At 40.2% G+C, this 12122-nt stretch overlaps 1 protein-coding gene across 1 annotated transcript in view; it reads left to right on the forward strand.

Moving 5' to 3' along the window:
• Nucleotides 1-12122, forward strand: part of CENPE (centromere protein E) — a 52943-nt gene continuing 40821 nt past the window's right edge. Inside the window, exons 1-9 of the mRNA XM_036327085.1 lie at nt 1-103; nt 1962-2053; nt 4975-5064; nt 5182-5300; nt 6038-6157; nt 7047-7128; nt 7284-7351; nt 7425-7490; nt 11197-11248. Of these exons, the coding sequence (XP_036182978.1) occupies nt 48-103; nt 1962-2053; nt 4975-5064; nt 5182-5300; nt 6038-6157; nt 7047-7128; nt 7284-7351; nt 7425-7490; nt 11197-11248 (745 nt within the window). The 5' untranslated portion in view covers nt 1-47. The remainder of the gene's footprint in view (nt 104-1961; nt 2054-4974; nt 5065-5181; nt 5301-6037; nt 6158-7046; nt 7129-7283; nt 7352-7424; nt 7491-11196; nt 11249-12122) is intronic.

The following is a 12122-nucleotide window of genomic DNA, read 5'->3' on the forward strand; positions in this document are numbered from 1 at the left end:
GCGGAGGGCCTAGGCCACTTCCCCGGGGCCTAACGTGACAGGACGGGATGGCGGAGGAAGGGGCCGTGGCCGTCTGCGTGCGGGTCCGCCCGCTCAACAGCAGGTAGGTGTGCCCGCCCGCGACCCGGCGCCCTGCGGCCCCAGCCCAAGAGGTGCAGCCCGCGGGGTTCCCCAGAGCTGCTGCCGCCGGGCGCCGCTGCTCAGTAACTCGGCCGCTTATCCTTTTAAATATTTAATAAAAAAAAAAACCACTTTAATATTGGCGTTATCTTAGGTGTCTCCCTCCCCGGGCTTTGCCCCCCCCCCCCCCTTGACCTTCTCCGAACTGTTGTCGGCGTCCTTGGGGTGTGCACAGTGGTCTGTTATCCCTTCACCTTGTTGATCCGCTTACCCTCTGCTCGCCTGGGTTCCCTCATGTGTCAAGTCGCAGGGAAGGACCGGCGGGTCTAAAAGACACACTCCAGCTGCGGATTCTCTTACATCGAAAAACTCAGTGTGGTCAGCGTGAGAGCCTTAGCCCAGCGCTGCTCCCCCCCACGCCCCATCTGCACCCACCCAGCCACCCCGCCCCTGGGGAGGTCCTGTCGGAGGGGTCCTGCTGGCACTCAGGCGGGTGACACCGACCTGTCTCCCTCCTGCTGTGCACCCTGTAAGAGCCAGAGCGAGCCTGTCTTTTTTATTTTATTTTTTTTGCATCGTATTCAGTAGGCACCTAAGACTTCATTCAGACAATGACTGCATACAACATGCAGAAAGTGGAATGACTGGGGATATATACAGATTGTTTATTTTTTTAGTAAGGTGTACTGTACTAAACATACTGTCATCGTGGCCCTGTGGATCTTACATGGGGCAGGAGAGACAGAAAGTAAAGTAGAAAAAAAAATGTAGAATGAAAACGTTGATAGGCGAGTAATAAATGCTACAGAGAAAAAGCAGGGAGGGGAGGTACTGAAGTCTGTTTGCTTCTCTCGTCTCCGGCCTTCGCCCCATAAAGAAACTATTACAATACATCTTGGCAAGTGTTACCATATCCTGGCGGAGAGTGTTGGCTGGAGGCCTCATAGCCTTTTGGTGAGATGACAGTTTGGGGGAAGGCAGGGCTACTGCCAGGAAACTCCTGACACTTTTCATGAATGAAAGAATAAAGTTCCTTAAGGGAAAGGTTAGTCAGGGAATTCCAGGCGCAGAGGGGTTGAATCTATTATCCCCTGGGAACCTTCAGGTAATTGATTAGTAGGGAGTTAGGATAGATATATTGATAGAGGAATTTAGAAGATGAGGTTGAAGAGAGATAAACATAATCCAGGTCTCCTGTGCCACAGCAAGGACTTCAGATGACCTTTAAAGGATTAGATAGATAGATAGATAGATAGATAGATAGATAGATAGATAGATAGATAGATAGATAGATAGAATAAAAACAATAAAATAAAATAAAATAAATAAAGGATTTAAGGGAGAGGGACCTAAGCAGGGTTGCATTTTGGGTGTGTCTTCTCAGCTGCTGGTACTGGGTAAGACAGTAGGAGTGAAGAGCTTCGAAATGTAACTCCCATGAGAGGGTAGGAGGTTATTGAAGCCCTGTTTAAAAGTGTTAACCCCAGCCCTATCTGGTTTGGCTCAGTGGATAGAGCATTGGCCTGCGGACTGAAGGACCCCAGGTTCGATTCCGGTCAAGGGCACATGCTCAGGTTGTTGGCTCAGTCCCCAGTGGGGAGCGTGCAGGAGGCAGCCAATCAATGATTCTCTCTCATCATTGATGTTTTAATCTCTCTCCCTCTCCCTTCCTCTCTGAAATCAATAAAAAAAAAAAAGGTGGATTTTCCATGTTTATCTGATATAGATGTCATTACCGTCTTTTAAAATGGTCTTCAGAAGATGAAATATTTTAAATTATCTTTCTTATAACATTGCTTCTTTGACCAGTAATAGTAAAATGCAGTGTTTTATTGTTTTAGAGAAGAAGCTCTTGGAGAAACTACCCAAGTTTATTGGAAAACTGGCAATAATGCTGTTTATCAAGTGGATGGGAGTAAATCCTTTAATTTTGGTAAGCTTGTGCTAGCATCAAAAGGTAACCTGTTATTCTGTTCCTGTTAAGAGTACAAATTAAAAAGCCCTGGCTGGTTTGGCTCAGACTCTCAGACGGAAGGGTCTCCGGTTGGTTTGATTCCTGTCAGGGGCATGTTCCTCAGTTGCAGGCTGGATCCCCAGCCCTGGTCAAGGCTTGTGCAGAGGCAACCAATCGATGTGGTTCCCTCACATTGATGTTTCTCTCTGTCTCTCCGTCTCCCTTCCACTCTCTCTAAAAATCAATGGAAAGCCCTGGCTGGTTAGGATCAGTGGATAGAGGTTCGGCCTGTGCACTGATGGGTCCCGGGTTCGATTCCCATCAGGGCACATGCCTGAGTTGCAGGCTCGATCACCCGTACTGGGTATTCAGGAAGCAGCTGATCAGTGATTCTCTCATCATTGATGTTTCTATCTCTCCCTCTTCCTTCCTCTCTGAAATCAATAAGAATATATATATATATATATATATATATATATATATATATATATTTTAAATGGAAAAAATATCGTAGGGTGAGGATTAAAAACAATAACAAAAAGAGTACAAAAGTACAAAGGCTTGTGAATAATACTGGATTTGTCATTAAAGAAGAGACCAAGCCTTTTGGTAACTGCTTCAGTGGGTACCTTAAAAATTGTTCATCCGTGTATGAAAGGTAAGATAATAAATTGATATTTAAAATAGTCAGAGTGTCTTATGACTAAAACTATAATTTTCCCCTCTTATTTATTAGTGTATTTATGGCCTAAAACTTCGTAAGCCTAAAATGTGTCACTTAATGTGAAGTCATCTTTAAGATCATCTTTTCAATTTAGTATTTTTTCCACAATTATTTCCAAGAAATCTCTTGAAACAGTAAGTAGGGAAGATATTCGTTCTTTGCTGAAATACAGCAAGGACTCACCCCTATTTTTATGGAGCTTATCATGTGTCAGAAGGGACACCTTAATAAGTAATTACACTTATTATGACAAGCTTTGGAAGCTTATAGGTGGGGGATCTAGCTAGGTATCTGAAATGGTACCACTTAAACTGGGACCTGCAGGATGAGGGAGAGCTACCTAGGACAAAGGGACTTAAAGGCCCTAAAGCAAGGGTAGGGAACATAGAGGCCCATGAAACCATTTGGTCTGGCCTTGCCAAGGCACTAGGGTAAGCTAATTTAAGCAAATGTAGCAGGCTACTTTTTAAGTTGGTAATTTTGTATGGCCTGAGAATGATGTTATAAATATCCCAATGGCCCTTGGCAGAAAAATGGTTCCCCACCCCTGCCCTAAAGGTTGACTACACTGATTTGTTGTATGGATTTAATGTGTATATAGTGTTGCCAGTGTGTCAAACACTGTTCTAAGCTCTTCATAATCTTAACTCATTTGACCCTCCAACAAGCCTGTGCAGTAGATACTATGTGATAGGGACCTTCCCGTTTTAGAACAGGACTAAAACAGAGGCTGAGAGTCACACAGACAGCAAGGGGAAGTCAGGCTCCAGATCTGTGTCCTAGCCACTTAGGCACCAAAGAGCGACAGCAAAGTATTCTCAACAACGTTAGGAATGAGTGTCAAAACAGTGTTAATGTAGAAAGCCAACATATAAGGTTCTGGAGCCAAGATGTATAGTAGAGAAAATGATTCCTGGTAAAGGACTATTTGAGGGGATTAACATAATTTTTTAAAAGGTAAAGCAATATGTGCCAGAGATTATAAAACCAAAAGCAATGAATGCGAAAGCATTTCGACTCAGGTACTACAGATTCTCGGAAGCCGTATATGCCATTGAGGATTTTGACTCATTCACCTATCTGAAGCAGATGGCATTAAGATTTGAATCATCCGGTCACCTCTCCTTGCTCAGAAATTATGATGCCTAAGCAGTCTTTGGATGGAACTTTGGTTTTCCATATAGTTCTGCCAACAGGGTAGATATATGGGCGTGGTGCAAGCAGTGTGATCACTGAATTTCTCATTGTGGGTCAATCCATTTCCCTCCTGATGCACAAATTGATTGCTTGTGAGCTTTTTAATGTGAGGCTACCACTGCAAGAGTGGTCCATTTTTAATGTGCTAAGAAAAGCAGAAAACCACTTCCTAGACTAGTGAATTCATCAGGGCAAATGCTGTCCTAAACCTAGTCTTTGGCAACCAGCAAACTGGGCATTCCCTCTAAATTCAGCTTTTTTCAGTACTTTTCTTTCAAATGTTTGCATTTGTTGGTTTAGTTTGGGCTAGTCCTTTTTGCTAGATATTCTAAACATTGAAATTTCCCAAAGAATAGTAATAGTTCTCATTTCCTAAGTATTAACCTAATGTTTAGAATAATTCTGTGAGGAAGGTAATACAGTGTATTGGTTTAACAAATTAGGGAACTGAGGCACAGAGATATCAACCACCTTGCCCAAAGTCACACAGCTAGTAAGTCTCAGAACCAGGATTTGCAGACAATCTATTTTAAGACTCCATATTTAGCCACTATGCCCTACTGCCTCTTGAAAGTACATAGCATAGATGACATTTTCTTGGGTGGGTTTTTTATTTGTTTGGATGGGGTATAGGTGTTAGGACCAACACGTTTTACCTTATAGAAAAGTATATTTTCAGAAGACCAAAAAGTTGAAGAAAATACAGTCTTAAATATGTTATACTATACTAGAGGCCTGATGCACGAAAATTCATGCAAGAGTAGGCCCTCCTTCCCCCAGCTGCCAGCACCAGCTTCCCTCTGGTACCCAGAATCCGGGCTTCCCTTGCAGCCCTGACTTTGTCCAGAAGGACGTATGGTCTAATTAGCATATTACGTTTTTATTATTATAGATTCTGACAATTTTATTTCTTTGAGCAACTACTAATTAAGAAGAAAACACAGTTTGTTTGGTTTAACTCATGTGTGTTTTTTTTTAGATCGTGTCTTTGATAGTAATGAAACCACTAAAGATGTTTACGAAGAAATAGCAGTGCCCATCATAGATTCTGCCATACAAGGCTATAATGGTTTGTATTCATTGCAGAAACATTTTAGTCTGGGCTGTCTGTTCAACAAATATTAATAGTTTTATACTCTGTAGTCTCTCTCTTTTTTTAATCTTTGTGTGTGTTTTGTTTTTGTAGGTACTATATTTGCCTATGGGCAGACTGCTTCGGGAAAAACATTTACTATGATGGGTTCAGGAGATTATTTGGGAGTAATACCCAGGGCAATTCATGACATTTTCCATAAAATTGAGAAGGTAAATAACTTAGCTAAATTTTTAGTATATACAGGTAAAAGTAGTAATAATAGGATAGCAACTTCAGTGTTCTCTTGTAATGATGAAAGGAAGTAGATTAAAGTTATCTCTTGATTATCTATGGGGAGAGAAGAAAGGCATGCATAGATTTACTTCTTTTCCACAAACTTACTTCAGAGCTTAAAGTTCTTCATTTTTTGCTTGAAATAGTAATACTCCGACCACAAAATGGGCATTAAGGAGCAGGAAAGTCTTATCAGAATGGTTAACTCCTCACTGCCTTTGTTTAACTGCCATTGATTGCCAAGGAGCAGTAAAAATAGATGTAGATAAAAGACAAGGGCAGCAGAGGGCCAGTATGGCAGCATAATTAGTTAAGAGTTGATTGCATTTAAATTACTTATTATTATTTTAATGATTTTTAATGTTTGTATTTGAACATCTGTGGGAATGGTTTTATTTTGAACTTCTAGATTTGGACAGGGCACTCTTCTAATTCTATGATACTATATTTTTCTGAAACAGTGCTTTTGCTTTTATAGTTTTGTGTTTATCATTGTTAATATAGAACCATAAAGGGGACTTTTAGGGGTTTTGTTTGTTTGTTTGTTTGTTTGTTTGTTTTAAGGAGATAGTTTCTCAAACAATATTTTAATATTTAATATTAACACATAAACGTTTAGTATTAGGTTTTCCTAAATGGATGATTAATGTTTTGTTGTTGTTTTATCTTCTAGTTCCCTGATAGGGAATTTCTCTTGCGTGTGTCTTACATGGAAATATATAATGAAACCATTACAGACTTACTTTGTGACACTCGAAAAATGAAGCCTTTAATAATTCGGGAAGACTTCAATGTGAGTAGCAGAGTTAACAAAGTAGCTCAAAAAAGAGACTTATTTATTGCGATTGTTGTTCTTGAATATTTACCTTTAATTTCTATATTTTTAAGTGCTGTATCTATGGTTTATTTTATTTTTTCTTAAGTGATTATAAAGATCCCTTTTTAAGCAATACATAGTAGGCAAAAGTAGGTTTTCAGTTGTAACATCTATATAATAAAAGGTTAATATGCAAATGACTGAACAGCAGAATAACCGGTTGCTATGACGCACACTGACCACCAGGGGGGCAGATGCTCAATGCAGGAGCTGCCCCCTGGTGGTCAGTGCACACCCACAGGGGGAGTGACACTCAGCCAGAAGCCCTGAGCGGGGCTCACGGCTGGTGAGCGCAGCAGTGGTGGCAGGAGCCTTTCCTGCCTTCGTGACAGCTCTAAGGATATCACGAAGGGCTCCCGGACTGGGAGAGAGCACAGAATGGGCTGAGGGTGCCCCCCCACCACCTGCCCTGAGTGTATGAATTTCTTGTACCAGGCCTCTAGTAATGCAATAATACAAGAATAAATTCTAAAAAAAATAAGTTTTGTATTTTGTATACTCAAAACTATACACCTACTTTTGCCCACCCCTATATGTGTAGTTTTTAAATATTGACAGCTGTAATATATTGGTGTAAATGCCTAAAAAAAGCAAGATGGAAGTTTCAGGTTAGAATTTGGTGTGCTTTGATATAGGAAGTAAATTGTAAATATCATAAGTTTACTGTTATTTTCATACTATAGTTTTCATTTGCATTTTTAACTTCTAAACATGTATTCTATCATAGTTCGCACCTTCTTTTTGATATGCAAACTTTTAAGTGTTTTCTATTTCTTTACTCTTCCCATGATTAAACTTGTTTCAGAGGAATGTGTATGTATCTGACCTCACAGAAGAAGTTGTTTCTACATCAGAAATGGCTTTGAAGTGGATCAGAAAGGGAGAAAGTAAGACTTTATTCTGTATTTCTTCAAGACATTGTAAAAACGATTCAGTTGAATGCATTTAGGCTGCAAGTCACACTTTCAGTTTTAAGCTAAAATAAAAGTTAATTTTTAAAAATTTTGACATACACTGCTGAAATATGACTCATTTTTTACAGAGAATAGACATTATGGAATTACAAAAATGAATCAAAGAAGCAGTCGCTCTCATACCATTTTTAGGATGGTAGGTAATTCTCTAGTTGGTCTTTCCAGTTAAGAATGCACTAATTTTTCTACAAGTTTCCTTTTCCTTCTAGATTTTGGAAAGTAGAGAGAAAGGTGAACCTTCTAATTGTGAAGGATCTGTCAAGGTGTCCCACTTGGTGAGTATTGATAAACCATGATAATGTACCTTATAGGCCAAAGCAAAATAGGACTGAGTTGTGGGTTGTTTGGTTTCATAAGGACTGTTAACTGAACTAAATAGAACCATCTATAAATGGTGTTTTAACTAGCGACATATGTAGCATGAAATTGCTAGCTAAAATGTAGGAAGAATTTAGAGGATCTTTCTTCCTATTATGTATGGCTACCATCTCCTAAAATTTAGATGTTAGGACTGTAGGATTTGAGGCTTTCTATGACAGTAATGAAGGGGGGTTTGTTTTTTTTGTTTGGGTTTTTTTTTGTTTTTTTTTTGTTTATTTGTTTTTCATACACATTTAAGAGTTAACGTAATTTTGGAATGGGTCAGTGTCTTTGTTTTTTGGCTTTTTAGTCTCATCCAATAGAATTAAGACTTGTACGATAAACAAAAACTTAAGTGGGATGGTTTAAAAATAAATCACATTCAAGTTCATTCTTGAGTAAATAAAAAAATATATTTTATATTATAAACACAGTGTTTTAGACTGTAAATCCCTGGAAAGCAAGAGTGATATCTTATTCATCTTGTAGTCCCAACACTTGTACATAGTTTATGTTTGTTCATTTTTAGATTTTGAAAACTCAGTCTTAATTAAATCTAATTCTAGTTTACTTACTTTACCATACAAGTGCAAAGTTTATTTTAGTAAACTAGTCTTGCTTTAATTTAACAGCAAAAAACCTAACTTCTGTGTTGTTTTCCAAACCTGGTCTGTGATATATCACTACATTTCCAACTTTTCTCTTAATTTAGCTTTAATACTCTTGACATGGTCAGTGATCCATTTGATGACTTTTCTCATGTTGTTTGATGCTCTCATTTAGGGACCACAGGTCCCATCTGATCCAACAACCTTCCAGCCTCTCTTAAGTATCTTCTGGAAAGAAGTCTTCCCCAAAGGATCATTTTCTGACTCTTTGTAGGTGGCCTTTGAGCATTTCCTAGCCTTTCTGTGATAAGATCCAGGTTCTCTTAGCTGTGCGTCTTCTCTGTTCCCCTGTGTGGCCTCTTTTCTCCTACCCTTCTAACAAAAACACAGGCTGTTCTGTGGCCTTTCTTACTTCCCATGCGTGTTCTCAGACATTGTTATCACTTCTGTGTTAATGATGGCCAAATGTTTATTTTATCTAGAGTCTCTGAGTTCTAATACATGTCTTCCTAATGATTATTATAATCGTACTAGGGGCCCATTGCACAAATTCGTGCACCTTGAAAGGAATTGTGGGCTGCGAGGCTGCAGTGGGCACAGGGGCAGGTCTCAGCCCATCCTCTGTGCCCCTCCCGGCCCCTCCTGCCGCAGACCCCCCGCTACCCTACCCTGCCGGGGCTCCCCAGTCCCCTGTCTCCCGAAAGCCCTGCTCCCATTGCTGCCGCTCCCACACACTGACAGCACCTGTCCCACTCACAACTGCTGACAGTGCAGAGTGAGCAGGAGCCAGTGCGAGCAGGACCAGCACCGTCAGCGTGTGTCCAATCACCCCTCAGGAGCAGGGGGAGGTGGAGAAGCCCTGAGGGGCAATCAGGGCCAGCAGCCACCACTCGCATCTGCTGACGGCGCCAAGCAATTGGGACCGGTGCTGAGCACCAGCAGTGGGTGTGATGGGGACGGGCGCCAGCAGCAGGTGCGAGTACCGGCGGGACCGCGGCATAGGCAGGATCAAAGAAATTTCAGTAACCACCACAGGCTCTCCCTGATGACAGCCACCGGCGCCCTTCTTTGGTCTGGCACCCCTGCTCACCTGTTCCATCACCCTGCCGCAGCCAACGCCTGCCATGTTCCGCGTTCTGCCGCTTGCTGCCAACACCCACCATGTTCCGTGCGTGCCCCCTGGTGGTCAGCGTACATCATAGCAACTGGTTATTTGGTTCCGCTATTTGGTCTATTTGCATATTAACCTTTTATTATATCAGATGTCCCATTCTTGTCTCAAACTTCAGTGTGTCTAAAACCAAATTAATTCCTATTGCAATGAATATTCCTTTTTTCCAGTTGTACCAGCATTATTCTGGTCCCGTAGGCTAAAAACCCAAGTCATTTTGGCTCTCTTTCTGCCTTCCCTTTTATCCAGTTATAACCATTTCTTACTGGTTTCATCTTTCAACATTTCTCCTTGGTGTCATACTCATTTAGGCACTCATCTCTCTTAAATTGCTACATCATTCTCCTGGACCTGGCTTCCATGACTTTGATCTTCATTTCAAATGTTATTAAGTACTGATTTTGTTGTGTCTCTCCCATAGTCAAGATCTGGCCACTCTTGGCCCATCTAACTTTACTTCCTTCTACTCCACACGAGCTCCTCTCTTATAGATTCTTCATATCTTCGAATACTAATGCTCATTCCCATCTTATACCTTAATTCATGCTGCCTTCAACACGTTGCCTTGTTATTATGTATCAGGGATATCTGTAATAGATACTCTAGAAAAAAGATTAGACTTCTCTGAGTATTTTAGAGAAAGAAGTATCTGAGATAGAACTGCAATGTAATGGTACAGAATTACCCGCCATTCCTGCAAGTCTCCACAGAGAAACAATTTAAATCTCTGACTTTAAATGCATTAAGACTATTTACTGAGCCTTTACCATGTTGTGAGGTTAGTACTGGGCTCTGGAGATTAAAAGAATAAAGAAAACATCCCTCCACTACTTACTGTCTCCACTGCTACCTGCCTAGCTCAAGCCACCATTGTCTCACACTGACATTCCTCTCTGGGCTCCCTGCTGCCTCTCTTGCCCCTCCCCAATCCTTTCTCCACCTTCAGAAAGTTAAATCAAGACATGTCGCTCTTGCTTAAAGTCCTCTCATATTTTCCCGTTGCACTTAGAAAATCCAGAGTTCTTACTCTATCTTGTCCTATCTTTCACTCACTCTGCCAGTGCTGCCCTTTCTATGTTTTGAATGCACTAAGCTTGTTATTGCTTTGTGACTGGGTGTACAGTCTATTCTTTATTCTTAAATACAGTTCCCTTGGTCTTTGCATGGCTGGCTCCCTCTTCTCTGTCATTTCTGATCTTAGTCTAATGCAAGGGTGGGGAATGTCCGCCCTGTGGGCTGCATATTTAGTCTGGATATTTAGTTTGGATATTTATAATGTCATTTGCTTAATATAATTCAGTTAATAGAAATTTATATTGCTATGAATAAAGCTCATAGATTTATTGAAATTCATTCAAGGTGTGGGGGATGAAGGGTAAAGTCAGCAAAACTACATTGAGGAGGTAACATTTGCCTTTGGTCCTGAATAATGAGTAAGGGCATACTAGAACATTCAAACTAACTAAAAGGGTGCAAGTGTGGAAGTGTGTAGGGCATAGTGCGTATAGTTCAATTTAGTGAGTAGTTAAGAGTAAGCAATGGGTAGATATAATGTTGGGGCAACACAATTGCCAGATTGTAAAGAATCATAATCACCGTAGTTAAGGTTTTGAACTTCGTGTAGGAAATAGAGAACCTATTCTGTCAGCATTGTGGAGGATACAGTATAGTTAAGGAACACGGTGTAGATGACTCAGAAAAGAGAAGGCATAGACAGGGGGGTGAGAGACAGCGGTATAAGAGTGGTGTTCAGATAAACCATGCATGAAAAACGTGCTTTCAGTTTAGATTTTATTATTTCACGTTATCCTTCCTAAAGGTTTATTTCCATCTATGTTTCAGAATTTGGTTGATCTTGCAGGCAGTGAAAGAGCTGCTCAAACAGGTGCTGAAGGTAATGAAAACTCATGTAGTGTTGGTCTGAATGTTTTCCTGTTTTACAGAATAAAAAGTGCTAGCATGCATTTTAGAAACTAATAACGTAATGGCAATAATAATTTTGTGATAAAGGTCTTTAATGCAAAAACCAGCTTCTGTATCTAGCTAGTTACTTCAGGCTACTGTAGCACCAATTAAAAAACTAAAACTATGCAGATGTTAGGATTGTATAGCTGGAAAGCTCCTGAGAGTACCATGAAAACCAAATCGTCATAACCAATAGGAAAATTCAGAAAGGTAGTGGGGTACAAAATTAATATGCTGACATAAATAACTCTCATGATACAAACAACAACCAGTTCGAATATTAAGCGTACGAAAGACTCTAATTACAGCAATGACTTAAAGGATGTAATACCTAGGATGAAACTCAACAAAAATTTCACAAGACCAGCATAAAGGAAACTTTAAAACAGACCTGAAGAACATAACCATATACTTACACAAATGGATAAGCATACTTAGATGGGAAGGTTCACAATCAAAAGACGTCAAACCTCTCTACATTAATTTCCTTCAGCCTGACATAGACACACTCAGCTGAGGGTGGCCTATATCCACCAAACCAGTGAATTCTCAGACCTGTAAATAAGAAATAAATGCTTGTTTTAAGCTGGCTTGTTAAGCAGCAATATTATAGTCATAGCTGAATAATGCACCTGAAATAACAGCTGCCAAATGAAAAAAAGCGAAGTGCAAAAGTAGTGTATTTACTATACTATTATTAGTGTAAAAAAGAAAGGGGAGAAATTAATATGTATGGACTTGTATTTTTAAAAATCTCTAGAAAAATAAACTAATAAAAATGGTTTGCTGGAATAGAAACAGGA

Source organism: Myotis myotis, unplaced genomic scaffold, assembly GCF_014108235.1.
Source record: "Myotis myotis isolate mMyoMyo1 unplaced genomic scaffold, mMyoMyo1.p scaffold_m19_p_1, whole genome shotgun sequence".
In the NCBI taxonomy this organism is placed as follows: domain Eukaryota; kingdom Metazoa; phylum Chordata; class Mammalia; order Chiroptera; family Vespertilionidae; genus Myotis; species Myotis myotis.